The 17451-nt window shown below is 44.6% G+C and overlaps 1 protein-coding gene across 1 annotated transcript in view; it reads right to left on the bottom strand.

Annotated features, from left to right (window-relative positions):
* Nucleotides 1-15: 15 nt before the first annotated feature.
* The window catches only part of LOC106569089 (uncharacterized), a 23567-nt gene continuing 6131 nt past the window's right edge, over nt 16-17451 (bottom strand). The window contains exons 4-9 of the mRNA XM_014140085.1: nt 11935-12069; nt 11675-11782; nt 10966-11020; nt 4295-4361; nt 2818-2929; nt 16-1191 (exon numbers count right to left, since the gene is read on the bottom strand). Coding sequence (XP_013995560.1) covers nt 531-1191; nt 2818-2929; nt 4295-4361; nt 10966-11020; nt 11675-11782; nt 11935-12069 — 1138 coding nt within the window. The 3' untranslated portion in view covers nt 16-530. The remainder of the gene's footprint in view (nt 1192-2817; nt 2930-4294; nt 4362-10965; nt 11021-11674; nt 11783-11934; nt 12070-17451) is intronic.

The following is a 17451-nucleotide window of genomic DNA, read 5'->3' as shown; positions in this document are numbered from 1 at the left end:
TTAATAAAACATGTATTACAGACATTTGAACATTTATTCAAAATGCATTCATTAAATGGTTGAATATGTAGATCAAATGTTTAATCATTTCAAAAGCATTCAACCATAATGTCTTGTTCTCTTTCAGGTCTTCTACCAGTCTCTTGAAAATCACCATATAACATCCCTGTGCCTCGTCTCATTGTGGAAGACTAGTCAATGCCAGCAAACAAATTCTTTATATTAAAGAGATTACGACATCCCTTTTACAAGTATGAGTACTATTGACCTGTGATAAGATACTTGTTTGTGAGGATCTCTCATTTTAGGAGTGACAGACATTGACCAGACTGCAGCTAGAACATGCATTACAGTATCAGCGGTTGCCTTTACACAGGCAGCCCAATAATTATATTTTTCCCACTAAATCGGTCTTTTGACCAATCACATCAGATCTTTTTCAGAGCTGATCTGATTGGTCAAAAGATGAATTCATGAAAAAAAGATCAGAATTGGGCTGCCTGTGTATCTTCTGTAGTAAAGAGTTCAGTTCACAAGGAGCTGACCAGGCTGTCCCGCTGTGGCAGACACAGGTGCCTGGCCACACTCTGCCCTCTACTGGCTGGCCTCTGCATGGCTGGGGGAGCAGGGTGGAACATCCTTACGGGGCTCATCTTCTCACAGCTCCCTTTGCTCCCAGGAGGCTGTGTGGAGGAGCCTAGAGGACAGTGTCCACCAGAGGACAAAAAGGGCCAGCTGTTCACTGAGTCTGACCATGAGTCATCATGTCTTTGAGCTCCCTCAGTCACAGTCTGACTACTACGCCTGCAAGTTCTGCCCTTTACTCTCTCTTCTGAAGGAGGATTAAGGTAGGGTTCAAGGCTGGTTACTGTACTGGCAGAGGGGACCAGGAGTGGTAGGTAGTTGTCCCTGTTTTGGGTGGTGGTGGGTCCTCTGTTGTAGGTGTGGGAAGCCTCAGAGCTCTGGCTGTAAGTCCTTAGCTGTTCATATTCAGAGGGTTGGAGAGGGCTGGGTTCTCTGGTGTTGGGTGAGCTACGTGGCTGGCCTCTCATCCTGTCTAACGGAGGAGTCCTCCTTACTAGAGATGTTACTAGAGGTGGCCTGGTATGGGGAGGATGGGGTCTGGGGGCCACCACAGGGGTCAAGTGTCTCTGTGTCTCATCTGCAGGAAAACCTGTCCATCCTGTCGACCTGAGAAGATCAACAACGCCATTAACACCTTTAAAGTAGGGCTCTATTCAATCTGTATATCTTTATTTATTTTACCGTTATTTTACCAGGTAAGTTGACTGAGAACACATTCTCATTTACAGCAACGACCTGGGGAATAGTTTCAGGGGAGAGGAGGGGTATGAATGAGCCAATTGTAAGCTGGGGATGATTAGGTGGCCGTGATGGTATGAGGGCCAGATTGGGAATTTAGCCAGGACACCGGGGTTAACACCCCTACTCTTACGATAAGTGCAATATCTGAAGTGTTACAGATTGCGCAATAGAAATGTGAAGGGAACATCCGATTGAGACGTCATGAAGTGTTTACCGTGAATGCAGTCTACGCTAACGCGGGAACATTGCCTTTAAATTTCAATCACACTCTAGTGCTGAACTTCCTCATACGGATTTTATTTTTTTATTTCACCTTTATTTAACCAGGTAGGCTAGTTGAGAACAAGTTCTCATTTACAACTGCGACCTGGCCAAGATAAAGCAAAGCAGTGCGACAAAAAACAACAACACAGAGTTACACATAAACAAACGTACAGTCAATAACACAATAGAAAATCTGTATACAGTGTGTGCAAATGAAGTAAGGAGGTAAGGCAATAAATAGGCCATAGTTACGAAGTAATTACAATTTAGCAAATTAACACTGGATTGATAGATGTGCAGTTGATGATGTGCAAGTAGAAATACTGGTGTGCAAAAGAGCAAAAAAGTAAATAAAAACAATATGGGGATGAGGTTGGTAGTTGGATGGACTATTTACAAATGGGCTGTGTACAGCTGCAGCGATCGGTAAGCTGCTCAGATAGCTGATGCTTAAAGTTAGTGAGGGAGATATAAGTCTCCAACTTCAGCGATTTTTGCAATTCGTTCCAGTCTTCGGCAGCAGAGAACTGGAAGAAAAGGCGGCCAAAGAGATGTTGGCTTTGGGGATGACCAGTGAGCTATACCTGCTGGAGCGCGTGCTACGGGTGGGTGTTGTTATGGTGACCAGTGAGCTGAGATAAGGTGGAGCTTTACCTAGCAGAGACTTATAGATGACCTGGAGCCAGTGGATCTGGTGCCGAATATGTGACGAGGGCCAGCCAACGAGAGCATACAGGCTTGCAGTGGTGGGTGGTATATGGGGCTTTGGTGACAAAACGGATGGCACTGTGATAGACTGCATCCAGTTTGCTGAGTAGAGTGTTGGAGGCTATTTTGTAAATGACATCGCCGAAGTCGAGGATCGGTAGGATAGTCAGTTTTATGAGGGTATGTTTGGCAGCGTGAGTGAAGGAGGCTTTGTTGCGAAATCGGAAGCCAATTCTAGATTTAATTTTGGATTGGAGATGCTTAATATGAGTCTGGAAGGAGAGTTTACAGTCTAGCCAGACACCTAGGTATTTGTAGTTGTCCACATATTCTAAGTCATTGAATAGAGCCCTGGAGTATGATGCTTTAAGATCCTTTCACCAGATAGGAACTGTCCTTGTCTAGCATGTAAACCTTATCAGGCAAAATAAATGCCTGTAAATCCACAGAACAGAAAGTGGTAAAATATGTATTTTGGATTTGTTGGAAAGGAGAGTATAGAGCAGACTAGAGGCCAACCTGGATCTGATCTGCAGGCTTGTTTCCACAGGGGAGGAGGAGGGACAGTAGGTGAGGCTGAGGCTCTGCCTTTTCATATCCATCTGGATGGCTCTTCTCTCCTCCTTCAGCTCTGCAAATCAACCCACACCAGGAGAAAATCACTCACACACATTTGTACAACACTATTCTAGAGCAGGCAGGCAGGACCAGGTTCCTACCCACACTTCCAATGGCAGACAATCATACAGCCACCACCACCACAGGGGCCCTTAGCAAAAAAGGAAATAAATGACTGGTGTAGTGGAGCAGTTTTTCTAGGAAGAGGAGTTCAGATTACCCCTATAGATGGCTGCTCTTCTCTGCTGTGGCTTGGTGACTGTCCCAAACTGCACTCTATTCGCTTTTAAGTGCACTACTTTTGACCAGAGCCCAAAGTAGTGCACTACATAGGGAATAGGGTGCCATTGTGATGTATACAGTGACAGGCCTCAATTTAAAGCGCATTAAGCTGCAAATGATGTCTGTCAGAATGACAGCTAGCTACACGCCCTCTCTGAGACGCCTTCCCAGGGATTCATTCTACTCTGCAACAGAGAAGAAAACAGCAAGGCTCAACTCTAGATCAAGTCAACTAGACAGGGGAACAATGACATGGGATTGACAAGTTTAATAACGCCACGCAATCCAATTGGAAATGGTGAGAAGACTGAAAGCCGGGTCGGCCTGTTTGAAATTAGCACCAGAACACAAAGCCCCAGAAAACGGGACATTGAGAGGGGAGAGGTAATACCTGTTGACTGAGTTCAATTAACACTCTATTGACCATTATCTTTTTCACCTGATTATGTGTGTCTGGAGTTTCATTAAGTGTTTCCCCTTTCTCAAGTTGCAATGTTTTTCAATATTTGTTGCAGATTAGAGCTTGACAACACTGGCTTCTAATGGTTATTTGAAATTGCAAAATGTAAAAAAGGAGTAAAGTATTTTGCAACAATAAACCACTAGATGGTAGTAAGGCTCAATTTATCTGATTGACTTGTAGATACAGCAGAAATTTCAGGACTCTGTAATTTATGTCAGGTCAATACATTAATAAAGAAAAGCAACTGTGTTTTTGGTAAGTGATTTTTAGGAAGTGTGTATTGCATGTCAAAAGACTTAGGACACTAATGTATACCTCAAAAAGGACCGACAGTCATCGTCAGGACAGTGTAGTTCACATGTTACGGAAGAACTCATGATACTATTATGGATCTGAGCTTAGTCATCTCTATTAACTCTGGGTTCTGGTGTTCAGCTGGCCCAATATAGATCTGTTATGTCGACCAGGATAGTGTATTATTGTTAGGGTTGCAAAATTACAGTAACCCCACATTTTGAGGGGGAAATCCAGGTTGGAGAATTGCTGGATTTGGAAAACCTGAGAATGTTGGTAAAGTTACAAGAATTGTTCAATCCAAATACTGTATGACTGTACTGTAAGTGTTTCACTCACCTGTTACAGTGGGCTCTGGAGCCTCAGTGACATCATGCTGTGTCTGGTGCTCCTGTTCCACACTCTCCTGCAAGGAACAAATCCCACAGACAAGACACCAGAGAACAGGTGAACTACCGGAGCCAGCTACCGATAAGCTGTAATAATATAACAAATGAGAAATAAGGAAGCTGGATGGAGAGGGGTGTTACATGCAGAACAAGCCACTAAACGATTCAGCAGCAGCAGTGTTCGTTCCATAAGGATTTGGTCTCTTTCAACATCTATATCCAGACTCAGTGCATAAACCACAGCTCCAACCAACAGGCTCTTTACTCTGCTGGCAGCCAGGTCATATCTGTCCTCTTTTTACAATACTACTGGTAATGAATGGTAATAGCTAGGAGCCCCACCACTAGCCTCCCTCCCTCCCTCCCTGCCCCCAGCCATGCTTTTTGCTTTGAGGTATTTATGCGAAGTCGCACTGTGTGCCACTGACGTATCATGGAGCTATCCGTCATCCTCACTTCCCACTGTCTAGCTAGCGGAGGGTTGTCGAGTGCCTAGCTGATCGTCTTGATTTTTGAAATGCAAACAACAGAAGAGAGGGATCTAGTTACAGAGGAGGCTATTCATTTTAGATGTGAGGTCTGAGAGGAGGGTGGTTAGACTATACCCTGGCTCAGGCTGCTGCCAAGGGAGATGGAATACCAGACTGGCAGTAAACTCCAAAATGGCACGCTATTCCCTATGAAGTGCACAACATTTGACCAGGGCCCATTGGGCTCTGATCAGAAGTAGTGCACTATAGGGTAATATTTGGGATGTACACAGCCCACAGCTTCTCAATGGAGCGTCGACTTGAAACCCAAACCCTGCAACACAGAAATGGCAGCCCTTTAACTGTGAAAATAATACAGCCTACTATTGCAGTGGTAAAAGGACAACACTCAACACCACCTTCTCAGTCTAATCTTTCTCCTACTGAGACCAGTGTTATGTGACCTGTATTTGGGACCATGTCAACTAGTCTACACACTTTCCAAGCTCGAGGATCATGAGATATTGTGGTAATTTAGTCATTAGCGTAGACTGACCATTCGGGGAAGTGGGACATTATACCTATATTTGTACAAAATGCTGTCAACTACTTTTCATTATGCCTTTGAATTGCGCTTAACATACCACAAAAATGGTGGAATAAACATCCCTAACAGATCAAACACTGACAAACTGTCTCTATTCTAGCCTATCCTAGTCCCTACATCTCAGGAGATGTGTCCTGCGTGTGATAGTGGGTTGGAGATGTGTGTTGTCACTACAGACCCTGGTTCGATTCCAGGCTGTATCACACCCGGCCCGTGATTGGGAGTCCCATAAGGCGGCGCACAATTGGCCCAGCGTCGTCCGGGTTTGGCCGTGGTAGGCCGTCATTGTAAATAAGAATTTGTTCTGAAATTACTTGCCTAGTTAAATAAAGGTACAATACATATATACTGCTCAAAAAAATAAAGGGAACACTTAAACAACACAATGTAACTCCAAGTCAATCACACTTCTGTGAAATCAAACTGTCCACTTAGGAAGCAACACTGATTGACAATAAATTTCACATGCTGTTGTGCAAATGGAATAGACAACAGGTGGAAATTATAGGCAATAAGCAAGACACCCCCAATAAAGGAGTGGTTCTGCAGGTGGTAACCACAGACCACTTCTCAGTTCCTATGCTTCCTGGCTGATGTTTTGGTCACTTTTGAATGCTGGCGGTGCTTTCACTCTAGTGGTAGCATGAGACGGAGTCTACAACCCACACAAGTGGCTCAGGTAGTGCAGCTCATCCAGGATGGCACATCAATGCGAGCTGTGGCAAGAAGGTTTGCTGTGTCTGTCAGTGTAGTGTCCAGAGCATGGAGGCGCTACCAGGAGACAGGCCAGTACATCAGGAGACGTGTAGGAGGGCAACAACCCAGCAGCAGGACCGCTACCTCCGCCTTTGTGCAAGGAGGAGCAGGAGGAGCACTGCCAGAGCCCTGCAAAATGACCTCCAGCAGGCCACAAATGGGCATGTGTCTGCTCAAATGGTCAGAGACAGACTCCATGAGGGTGGTATGAGGGCCCGACGTCCACAGGTGGGGGTTGTGCTTACAGCCCAACACCCTGCAGGATGTTTGGCATTTGCCAGAGAACACCAAGATTGGCAAATTCGCCACTGGCGCCCTGTGCTCTTCACAGATGAAAGCAGGTTCACACTGAGCACATGTGACAGATGTGACAGTCTGGAGACGCCGTGGAGAACGTTCTGCTGCCTGCAACATCCTCCAGCATGACCGGTTTGGCGGTGGGTCAGTCATGGTGTGGGGTGGCATTTCTTTGGGGGGCCACACAGCCCTCCATGTGCTCGCCAGAGGTAGCCTGACTGCCATTAGGTACCGAGATGAGGTCCTCAGACCCCTTGTGAGACCATATGCTGGTGCGGTTGGCCCTGGGTTCCTCCTAATGCAAGACAATGCTAGACCTCATGTGGCTGGAGTGTGTCAGCAGTTCCTGCAAGAGGAAGGCATTGATGCTATGGACTGGCCCGCCCGTTCCCCAGACCTGAATCCAATTGAGCACATCTGGGACATCATGTCTCGCTCCATCCACCAACGCCACGTTGCACCACAGACTGTCCAGGAGTTGGCGGATGCTTTAGTCCAGGTCTGGGAGGAGATCCCTCAGGAGACCATCCGTCACCTCATCAGGAGCATGCCCAGGCATTGTAGGGAGGTCATACAGGCACGTGGAGGCCACACACACAGTACTGAGCCTCATTTTGACTTGTTTTAAGGACATTACATCAAAGTTGGATCAGCCTGTAGTGTGGTTTTCCACTTTAATTTTGAGTGTGACTCCAAATCCAGACCTCCATGGGTTGATAAATTGGATTTCCATTGATTATTTTTGTGTGATTTTGTTGTCAGCACATTCAACTATTTAAAGAAAAAAGTATTTAATAAGATTATTTCATTCATTCAGATCTAGGATGTGTTATTTTAGTGTTCCCTTTATTTTTTTGAGCAGTGTATTTCTAATTTCATGTATGTTTTCATGGAGAACAATTTCTAAGTGACCCCAAACTTTTGAACTGTAGTGTGTGTGTATGTATGTATGTACGTACGTATGTACAAATATAGTCAAGATGTTGACAAGGTTATAAATAATGATTTTTAATTGAAATAATAATTGTGTCCTTCAAACTTTGCTTTCGTCAAAGAATCCTCAACTTGCAGCAATTACAGTCTTACAGACCTTTGGCATTCTAGCTGTCAATTTGTTGAGGTAATCTGAAGAGGTTTCACCCCATGCTTTCTGAAGCATCTCCCACAAGTTGGATTTGCTTGATAGGCACTTCTTACGTACCATGCGGTCAAGCTGCTCCCACAACAGCTTAATAGGGTTGAGATCCGGTGACTGTGCTGGCCACTCCATTATAGACAGAATACCAGCTGACTGCTTCTTCCCTAAATAGTTCTTGCATAGTTTGGATCTGTGCTTTGGGTCATTGTCCTGTTGTAGGAGGAAATTGGCTCCGATTAAGCGCCGTCCACAGGATATGGCATGGCGTTGCAAAATGGAGTGATAGCCTTCCTTCATCAAGATCCCTTTTACACTGTACACATCTCCCACTTTACCACCACCAAATCACCCCCTGACCATTACATTGCCTCCACCATGCTTGACAGATGGCGTCAAGCACTCCTCCAGCATCTTTTCATTTTTTCTGCATCTCACGAATGTTCTTCTTTGTGATCCGAACACCTCAAACTTAGATTTGTCTGTCCATAACACTTTTTTCCAATCTTTCTCTGTCCAGTGTCTGTGTTCTTTTGCCCATCTTAAGCTTTTCTTATTATTGGCCAGTCTGAGATATGGCTTTTTCTTTGCAACTCTGCCAAGAAGGCCAGCATCCCGGAGTCGCCTCTTCACTGTTGAGACTGGTGTTTTGCGGGTACTATTTAATGAAGCTGCCAGTTGAGGACTTGTGAGGCGTCTGTTTCTCAAACTAGACACTCTAATGTACTTGTCCTCTTGCTCAGTTGTGCACCGGGGCCTCCCACTCCTCTTTCTATTGTGGTTAGAGCCAGTTTGCGCTGTTAAGTGAAGGGAGTAGTACACAGCATTGTACGAGATCTTCAGTTTCTTGGCAACTTCGCGCATGGAATAGCCTTCATTTCTCAGAACAGGGATAGACTGACGAGTTTCAGAAGAAAGTCTTTGTTTCTGGCCTGGCCTGAATCAAACCCACAAATGCTGATGCTCCCGATACTCAACTAGTCCAAAGGCCAGTTTGATTGCTTCTTTAATCAGAACAACCGTTTTCAGCTGTGCTAACATAATTCCAAAAGGGTTTTCTAATGATCAATTAGCCTTTTAAAATGATAAACTTGGATTAGCTATTAACACAATGTGTCATTGGAACACTGGAGTGATGGTTGCTGATAATGGGCCTCTGTACGCCTGTGTAGATATTCCACAAAAATTCTGCCGTTTCCAGCTACAATAGTCATTTACAACATTAACAATGTCTACACTGTATTTCTGATCAATTTGGTGTTATTTTAATGGACAACATTTTTTGCATTTCTTTCAAAAATAAGGACATTTCTAGATGACCCCAAACATTTGAACGGTAGTGTGTATTATATATATACACTGCTCAAAAAAATAAAGGGAACACTTAAACAACACATCCTAGATCTGAATGAAAGAAATAATCTTATTAAATACTTTTTTCTTTACATAGTTGAATGTGCTGACAACAAAATCACACAAAAATAATCAATGGAAATCCAATTTATCAACCCATGGAGGTCTGGATTTGGAGTCACACTCAAAATTAAAGTGGAAAACCACACTACAGGCTGATCCAACTTTGATGTAATGTCCTTAAAACAAGTCAAAATGAGGCTCAGTACTGTGTGTGCGGCCTCCACGTGCCTGTATGACCTCCCTACAACGCCTGGGCATGCTCCCTACAACGCCTGGGCATGCTCCTGATGAGGTGACGGATGGTCTCCTGAGGGATCTCCTCCCAGACCTGGACTAAAGCATCCGCCAACTCCTGGACAGTCTGTGGTGCAACGTGGCGTTGGTGGATGGAGCGAGACATGATGTCCCAGATGTGCTCAATTGGATTCAGGTCTGGGGAACGGGCGGGCCAGTCCATAGCATCAATGCCTTCCTCTTGCAGGAACTGCTGACACACTCCAGCCACATGAGGTCTAGCATTGTCTTGCATTAGGAGGAACCCAGGGCCAACCGCACCAGCATATGGTCTCACAAGGGGTCTGAGGATCTCATCTCGGTACCTAATGGCAGTCAGGCTACCTCTGGCGAGCACATGGAGGGCTGTGCGGCCCCCCAAAGAAATGCCACCCCACACCATGACTGACCCACCGCCAAACTGGTCATGCTGGAGGATGTTGCAGGCAGCAGAACGTTCTCCACGGCGTCTCCAGACTCTGTCACGTCTGTCACATGTGCTCAGTGTGAACCTGCTTTCATCTGTGAAGAGCACAGGGCGCCAGTGGCGAATTTGCCAATCTTGGTGTTCTCTGGCAAATGCCAAACGTCCTGCACGGTGTTGGGCTGTAAGCACAACCCCCACCTGTGGACGTCGGGCCCTCATACCACCCTCATGGAGTCTGTTTCTGACCGTTTGAGCAGACACATGCACATTTGTGGCCTGCTGGAGGTCATTTTGCAGGGCTCTGGCAGTGCTTCTCCTGCTCCTCCTTGCACTAAGTCGGAGGTAGCGGTCCTGCTGCTGGGTTGTTGCCCTCCTACGGCCTCCTCCATGTCTCCTGATGTACTGGCCTGTCTCCTGGTAGCGCCTCCATGCTCTGGACACTACGCTGACAGACACAGCAAACCTTCTTGCCACAGCTCGCATTGATGTGCCATCCTGGATGAGCTGCACTACCTGAGCCACTTGTGTGGGTTGTAGACTCCGTCTCATGCTACCACTAGAGTGAAAGCACCGCCAGCATTCAAAAGTGACCAAAACATCAGCCAGGAAGCATAGGAACTGAGAAGTGGTCTGTGGTCCCCACCTGCAGAACCACTCCTTTATTGGGGGTGTCTTGCTAATTGCCTATAATTTCCACCTGTTGTCTATTCCATTTGCACAACAGCATGTGAAATTTATTGTCAATCAGTGTTGCTTCCTAAGTGGACAGTTTGATTTCACAGAAGTGTGATTGACTTGGAGTTACATTGTGTTGTTTAAGTGTTCCCTTTATTTTTTTGAGCAGTGTATATATATATATATATATATATATATATATATATTTTTTTTTATTTTAAAAATCTGTTGTAAAATCTGTTGTGAATGTATTGTAATGTTTATAACATTGTATAAACTGCCTTAATTTTGCTGGACCCGAGGAAGAGTAGCTGCTGCCTTAGCAGCAGCTAATGGGGATCCATAATAAATACAAATACATATTATCGTCTGGCTATCTCATTTTCATGGTCTTGGCTATAGCTCTGACCCTTGGTACAACATACCCTGTATCTCAGTGCAAGCACAGACTACTGCACATGCAGAACATTTTCTCAGAGCACAGACAATATTTAAATTGGAACAAAAAAAGTGTGATTTTCCAAAATAACTATCTGGTATTGACTGGAATCAAACCGAATCTTACCTGCAGAAACTGAACTTGGCTTTTCAGCACCTTGCATTCTTCTGACAGGACTGATCTGGTAGTGAGGAGAGAACACAACTGTTAGTCAAACTCTAAAACCATAGCATTTAATGACTGTTTGAAAATTTGAATTGATAGACATTTAAGTAAAACAAATAAACTAAAGAAAAGTGAATAGCGTTAAACAAAAACGAATTCAACAGCTTTCCAGGAACTCGGCAGCCTGTTTTCACAGAACACGACCTTGAATCCTAAACAGACAGCCAAAAGCAGAGACTGAGTCTGCACAATAGTATATTAGAGTCCACAAAGGGACCACTACATCCATATCCACATTTAGACTTTTCTTATGGTGTTCAGGGAGCAGTGGCATATTTCTCTTTCTCAGTTATCTAACTCTTGTAGACTTGATGCACTTCTTTATTTTTTAGAAGCAAAGGAATCTTCTGCATGCTAAGATCTGGTATTCACTTTCTTACAATGGGGGCTTTTGTTCTGTGGGGGGATAGAGAGAGGAGAGGGCAGGCTGTCCCCCACCCTTCACCTCTCCCCCAGCTCCCCTCCACTGATGCCAGACATACTGTACTAAAACTACTACTGTCTATCACAATACTCATTTCAAATGGGTTGCATTTTATAGGGATTATTACCTAAAAATCTCTACTTGGTATTTTTATTAACAGTTGCTCTGATGGAATTAGTCCCTTACTTGAGGTGGGCCACAATGTCGTCTATGTGGGTGATGTTCAGCATGTGTCTCATGGCATCAATGTCATCTTGGCTGGTAGTAGAAGTGACTGAGCTCCGTGAACAGGACCTGTGGAACCAGAAATGCATGTCTAAGGTCTATCCATATGACAGATAACAAGAAATACACAATGTGTGTTTTCAGCTGCACTTTTTCCTCTTGTGTTGTAGCATTTGTATTAGAGTGTGGGAATGTTTCTAACTCATAACAGTCAGACTAACCTTCCTACATGTTGACTCTGGCTGAATTGTATTCCACTAGAGGTAGGCCTACTATTCACAGTGTCACAACGGTTGCTCGGGACACCCAAGGCGTAATTCACCACACTAGGACTGTACCGGAACAAGTCTGCATCCCTGAAAGTAAATAGATACATACAAATAACCCCCAACAAAGTGTGAAGGAGTCAGATAGGAAGGGATAAGATGACAAACCCCCCCGTCCTAATCTTCAGACTCCCATGCTGAAAAGATTAAAGCAGTGTGTCACGTCCTGACCATAGTAAATTGTTATTTTCTATGGTAGAGTAGGTCAGGGCGTGACAGGGGGTGTTTGTCTGTTTTTTTGTATTTCTATGTTCAGTTTCTAGTTTTGTATTTCTATGTTGGTTTTGTTTGGTATGATCTCCAATTAGAGGCAGCTGGTTGTCGTTGTCTCTAATTGGAGGTCATATTTAAGCTGATGTTTGTCCCACCTGTTTTTGTGGGTGATTATATTTTGAGTAGTGTGTTTTCTCTCTCCGTCACGGTTTGTTGTTTTTGTTAGTTCAAGTATTTTGTGTATTGCATTAAGTTTCACGAATAAATAAAGATGTGGAACTACAAACACGCTGCATTTTGGTCCGATCCTTCAAACAGCCGTGACACAGTGACGCAGAAAGAGAGAGATGGAGAGAGGACAGAGAGTGATGGAGAGGAGAGAGAGAGAGAGGAGAGCAGAAATGGGAATGGTACAGCAGCAGCAGTCCTGCAACCTTTCATCTCCTTCCAAGAGTCACCAGCCATGGAACAAGGTCTGTTGGATTATGGTTGAGGAGAACACCCAGCTGTGTCAAAGTGGGGATGTTATGTTACTACGCGGAGGGATTTAAATCAGGAGGCTGCCACAGAGTGAACACTGCCATTTAGCTGCACCTGCTGAAACACTTTTGATCTCCAGAAAAAAGACAGTTGCAGATGCTGGCCAAGCATGCCCAACCCCCCTTTTTGAAATCACATTACGGAGAAATACAGCTCAATCGAAGTGGAAAACAGGCAGATAGGCTGCTACCCCCCTACGAAGCTTACAAAATACACCCTCTCCTTTTGGTCAAAGCCAACATTCTAGACACGGCCTGTTTTGATATATGATATAATGTATTGTCCTCTATGTTCAGTGCATGTGTGGGGTCCAATATGACCTTAATGGCCTGTCTGAGGATGGTCTCCTGGAGGGAAGTGTCATACCTATCATCTTCCCTGCTGTCTTGGTCAGTCTCAAGATTTAGGCTTTGAGCTGCACTGTCAGGTTACCAAACCAAGTAACAATGCCGTAGTATAGTGTTGGCTACGGACTTGAGCCAGTTTTAATCTGTTTATAATTGTATAATTAGCCTAGTAGATTTATTATTGTGTTATGGGTTAGATGGAACGTGTGCATTGTATTTGGGCAGAGGGAAAGTACAAAGAGGGCCTGTCTCTGAGGCCAATGATTATTCTATAAGGGTTGAATAGGAGCAACGTTCCTGGAGTTAGAGCTGATAGATTGTAATTACTGTTCTATAACACTGTCTAATATCTTCACTGTTCTTTACTATTACTGTATATGCTCTTAATATGAATCTACAGTTTATACATATTATTAGGGATTGAAAGTATTGTTAGGTTTATGCTCTTTGTGTATGAGAAGAATTATCTAGTGGAGTGTGGTAGACTGCAAGAATGTGTACTCCCTAACTCAAGGCCTCTCCTGACTGATAAGAAGTCCTGTGAGAGGCGTGGAGAATGTGTACTCCCTAACTCAAGGCCTCTCCTGACTGATAAGAAGTCCTGTGAGAGGCGTGGAGAATGTGTACTCCCTAACTCAAGGCCTCTCCTGACTGATAAGAAGTCCTGTGAGAGGCGTGGAGAATGTGTACTCCCTAACTCAAGGCCTCTCCTGACTGATAAGAAGTCCTGTGAGAGGCGTGGAGAATGTGTACTCCCTAACTCAAGGCCTCTCCTGACTGATAAGAAGTCCTGTGAGAGGCGTGGAGAATGTGTACTCCCTAACTCAAGGCCTCTCCTGACTGATAAGAAGTCCTGTGAGAGGCGTGGAGAATGTGTACTCCCTAACTCAAGGCCTCTCCTGACTGATAAGAAGTCCTGTGAGAGGCGTGGAGAATGTGTACTCCCTAACTCAAGGCCTCTCCTGACTGATAAGAAGTCCTGTGAGAGGCGTGGAGAATGTGTACTCCCTAACTCAAGGCCTCTCCTGACTGATAAGAAGTCCTGTGAGAGGCGTGGAGAATGTGTACTCCCTAACTCAAGGCCTCTCCTGACTGATAAGAAGTCCTGTGAGAGGCGTGGAGAATGTGTACTCCCTAACTCAAGGCCTCTCCTGACTGATAAGAAGTCCTGTGAGAGGCGTGGAGGAGTACCAAGGTTCCAGACTCAAGCTGGGATGATAACACCACCTGCCCAGCAACAGAGATTGACTGTTTATCCTAGACAAGGAAGGGGGGTCTAGTTGGGGAGGGGGGACTAATCGGAAGTTATAAATATTTGTGCTTGTGACTTTGTATCGGTGTTGTTTGCAGCTGTGTTTATGAGGTGTGTGGTGAATAAATCAAGAGTGTGTGGAGGGGGGGAGTGAATAGATGTAACGGTCCCATTCCAGTGGCAGGCTACTAGTGGAGCTACCCGGTCTAGCTGTAATGACAGGAACAGAGGCTACATTGTGAGGCAGTGTAGTATAGATCACTAAGCATCTTAATCCCCGGGAGAGAAAGAGTCCTAATCTCAGTTAACAAAGATGGCATAGATGCCCGCCACAACATCAAAAACCACACCATGTTTACAATACACAAAACAAATACTGTTCAAATCCCCCTCCGTCCTGGAAGACTGATAATCTACGGATGTAAAATACATTACACCACAACCACAGCCACTTTTAACCCACTTCAAAGCTCCAATTGTTATGCTAGTTCCGTTCCGAGAATTTAGGACCTCCTTGGGCCTACTTTCAGAAATCAAACCACCATTTGAAGCCTATTTATTCAGAGTAGGGTCTTTACTCAATGGGAATTCAGCATACCCCCTCTCTCTCTCCATAATGGAACTGGTGCAGCTGCACTGAGGACGCCAACCACAAAATCACAAAGACAATGGCATGGAGGGACGACCGCACAAGGGGAGAGGTGGTCCAAACAGTTGCCAACCACCTCCATTAAATCAGTTCACTTTCAAAGAAAGATTCATTCTAGCTGCTCTACTGCGTTACCCTTGTTCATTAAAGCCCTAGGCTGCAGGGTATTGAGTCAACTCAACAGTTTCCTTTGGGTAGAAAGAATTTGGCAAGGAAAAAGAGAAACGCCCAAACCTGGAGCAATATTAAAGGGAAATGATCCAGCAGCTTTGTCCTGAAAGGAGTTCAGCTGATTTACAGTGATGTCTTAATTAGTTAATCAAAGACAGGAGATCATGGGGGATATACACACAGGCTGGATCCCAAATGTAGTGTCACGTGTCAGTGTGCAGCGGGTAGGACGGCGTCAGGCGCAGGACACAGAACTAATTAAAAACGTACTTTACTCAAATAAATCACAAACTAATTCCATACAGGGAAAATATTCCAGCTCGACACAAAAGAGCGACCACTTAACAAAGAACAAACACGCACAAAACCATGTGGGAACCAGAGGGTTAAATAGGGAATAAATTATAACGTAATGGAAACCAGGTGTGTACAATCAAGACAAAACAAATGGACAAAGAAACGTAGATCGGTGGCGGCTAGAAAGCCGGTAACATCGACCGCCGAACGAACAAGGAGAGGCACCAACTTCGACGGAAGTCGTGACAACTAGGCATCCCACAGGCAGCCCAATTCTGATATTTGTTCCACTAATTAGTCTTTTGACCAATCACATCAGATCTTTTCACATCAAATATTTTTCAGAGCTGATCTGATTGGTCAAAAGACCAATGAGTGAAAAAAAGATCAGAATTGGGCTGCCTGTGTAAACACATCCATAGTGCACTACTCTTGACCAGAGCCCTAGACTATGTAGGGGATAGGGTTCCATTTGGGACACAACCACAAACACGGGGCAGAGGTAGAGACCAACAGGACCAACCGGCAGGCAGCAGGGTGGTTGGAACTGGGCAGATGTTCAAAGTATAACGTGGTAGCAGGGTTAACATGGCATGGATACCCAAAGTCTTTGCATCACCTCGTTGATCTGTACACAGGACTATAAGTGCCGCCGGGGTTTGTTTTAAGTGAAATAATCCCTCAATGGTTGGATTTGGTTCAGAATGTCAACAACTATAAAAAGGATACACATTCCTAGAATACCCTTGAATAGTCTCATAGTCTCAGCAAAATCTGATGTTGGAGATAAGGTTGTCTGATTTCATGTTACAATACAGATATGAATTAGATTTTTGTGAGAAAACCACTGCCAAAATACTGAACTGGTGCATCACATAAATTGGAAACAATCTTCAGTAATTGTTTGATTTTCCTCCCCAGAAAGTCACAAAATTCTAATTATACGGGCAGAGTTGAGGCAAAGCTACATTCTTCAGAGCCTCCTACCAGTTGCTGAGAGATGGAAAGGCCTTCCTTCACATAGGTACCTGTAAATTACTGCTTTTTGTTGCACAAAACAAGCTCATCCGGGTGCAACAAAACGGGCTCATCCGGATGCAGGCCTATTGTTGGGTGGGAGGTATAAAAATAGGGGCCCACATTTGGCATACAAAGTCCAATCAAATCTGGGAGACTTGTTCCTTTAGGCTACACAGTATAGAACAGTACTTATATGTAGGAGATTTACAGCCATTTGTGACATTGTCTTCTGCCATCTTCTAGTGGGGCGGCAGGTAGCCTAGCGGTTAAGAGCATGGCAGTAACAGAAAGGTCGCTGGTTCAAATCCCCGAGCTGGCAAGATGGAAAGAATCTGGCATTCTGCCCTTAACCCCCAACAACAGCTTCCTGGGCGTCAATGACGTGGACGTTGATTAAGGCAGCCCCCCCCGTACCTCTCTGATTCAGAGGGGTTGGGTTAAATGCGGAAGACACATTTCAGTTGAATACATTCAGTTGTGCAGCCTACTAGGTATCCCCTATCCATTCCCTATACCTTGTTCTAATTACTAGGCCCAACCCTTTTCCAGTGGAAATAAAAGTCTCAATGGTTCTAATGGGGTCTGAACATTTATCACCTGGAACTAACAAAGACCGGCAGGGAGACAGGAAGGGAGAGAAAGACAGGGAGAAGAAGCATGGCCTGGGAAACGAGATCCACAGACATCCATCCCAACAACGTCACGTTCTCCTTGGTCCTCTGTCTGATGAATGAAAATGTTAACATACTTTAACCCAAAAATTCAAATATTAGGCTAATCAAACATCATGAGGTAAGAAGAAGTGTTGGTGTAAGACAATTTAATGAATGCTTTATCAATTCCAACATGAAGAGAAAACAACAAAAGGAAGGGGAAGGAATACCCACAGCATTATAATAGTATTTTCATCCAGGGCTTCTTGT

This window comes from Salmo salar, chromosome 14, assembly GCF_965601325.2.
Source record: "Salmo salar chromosome 14, fSalSal1, whole genome shotgun sequence".
NCBI lineage: Eukaryota > Metazoa > Chordata > Actinopteri > Salmoniformes > Salmonidae > Salmo > Salmo salar.
The sequence above is the reverse complement of the archived record's forward strand: the minus strand, read 5'-3'. Positions and strand labels throughout refer to the sequence as shown.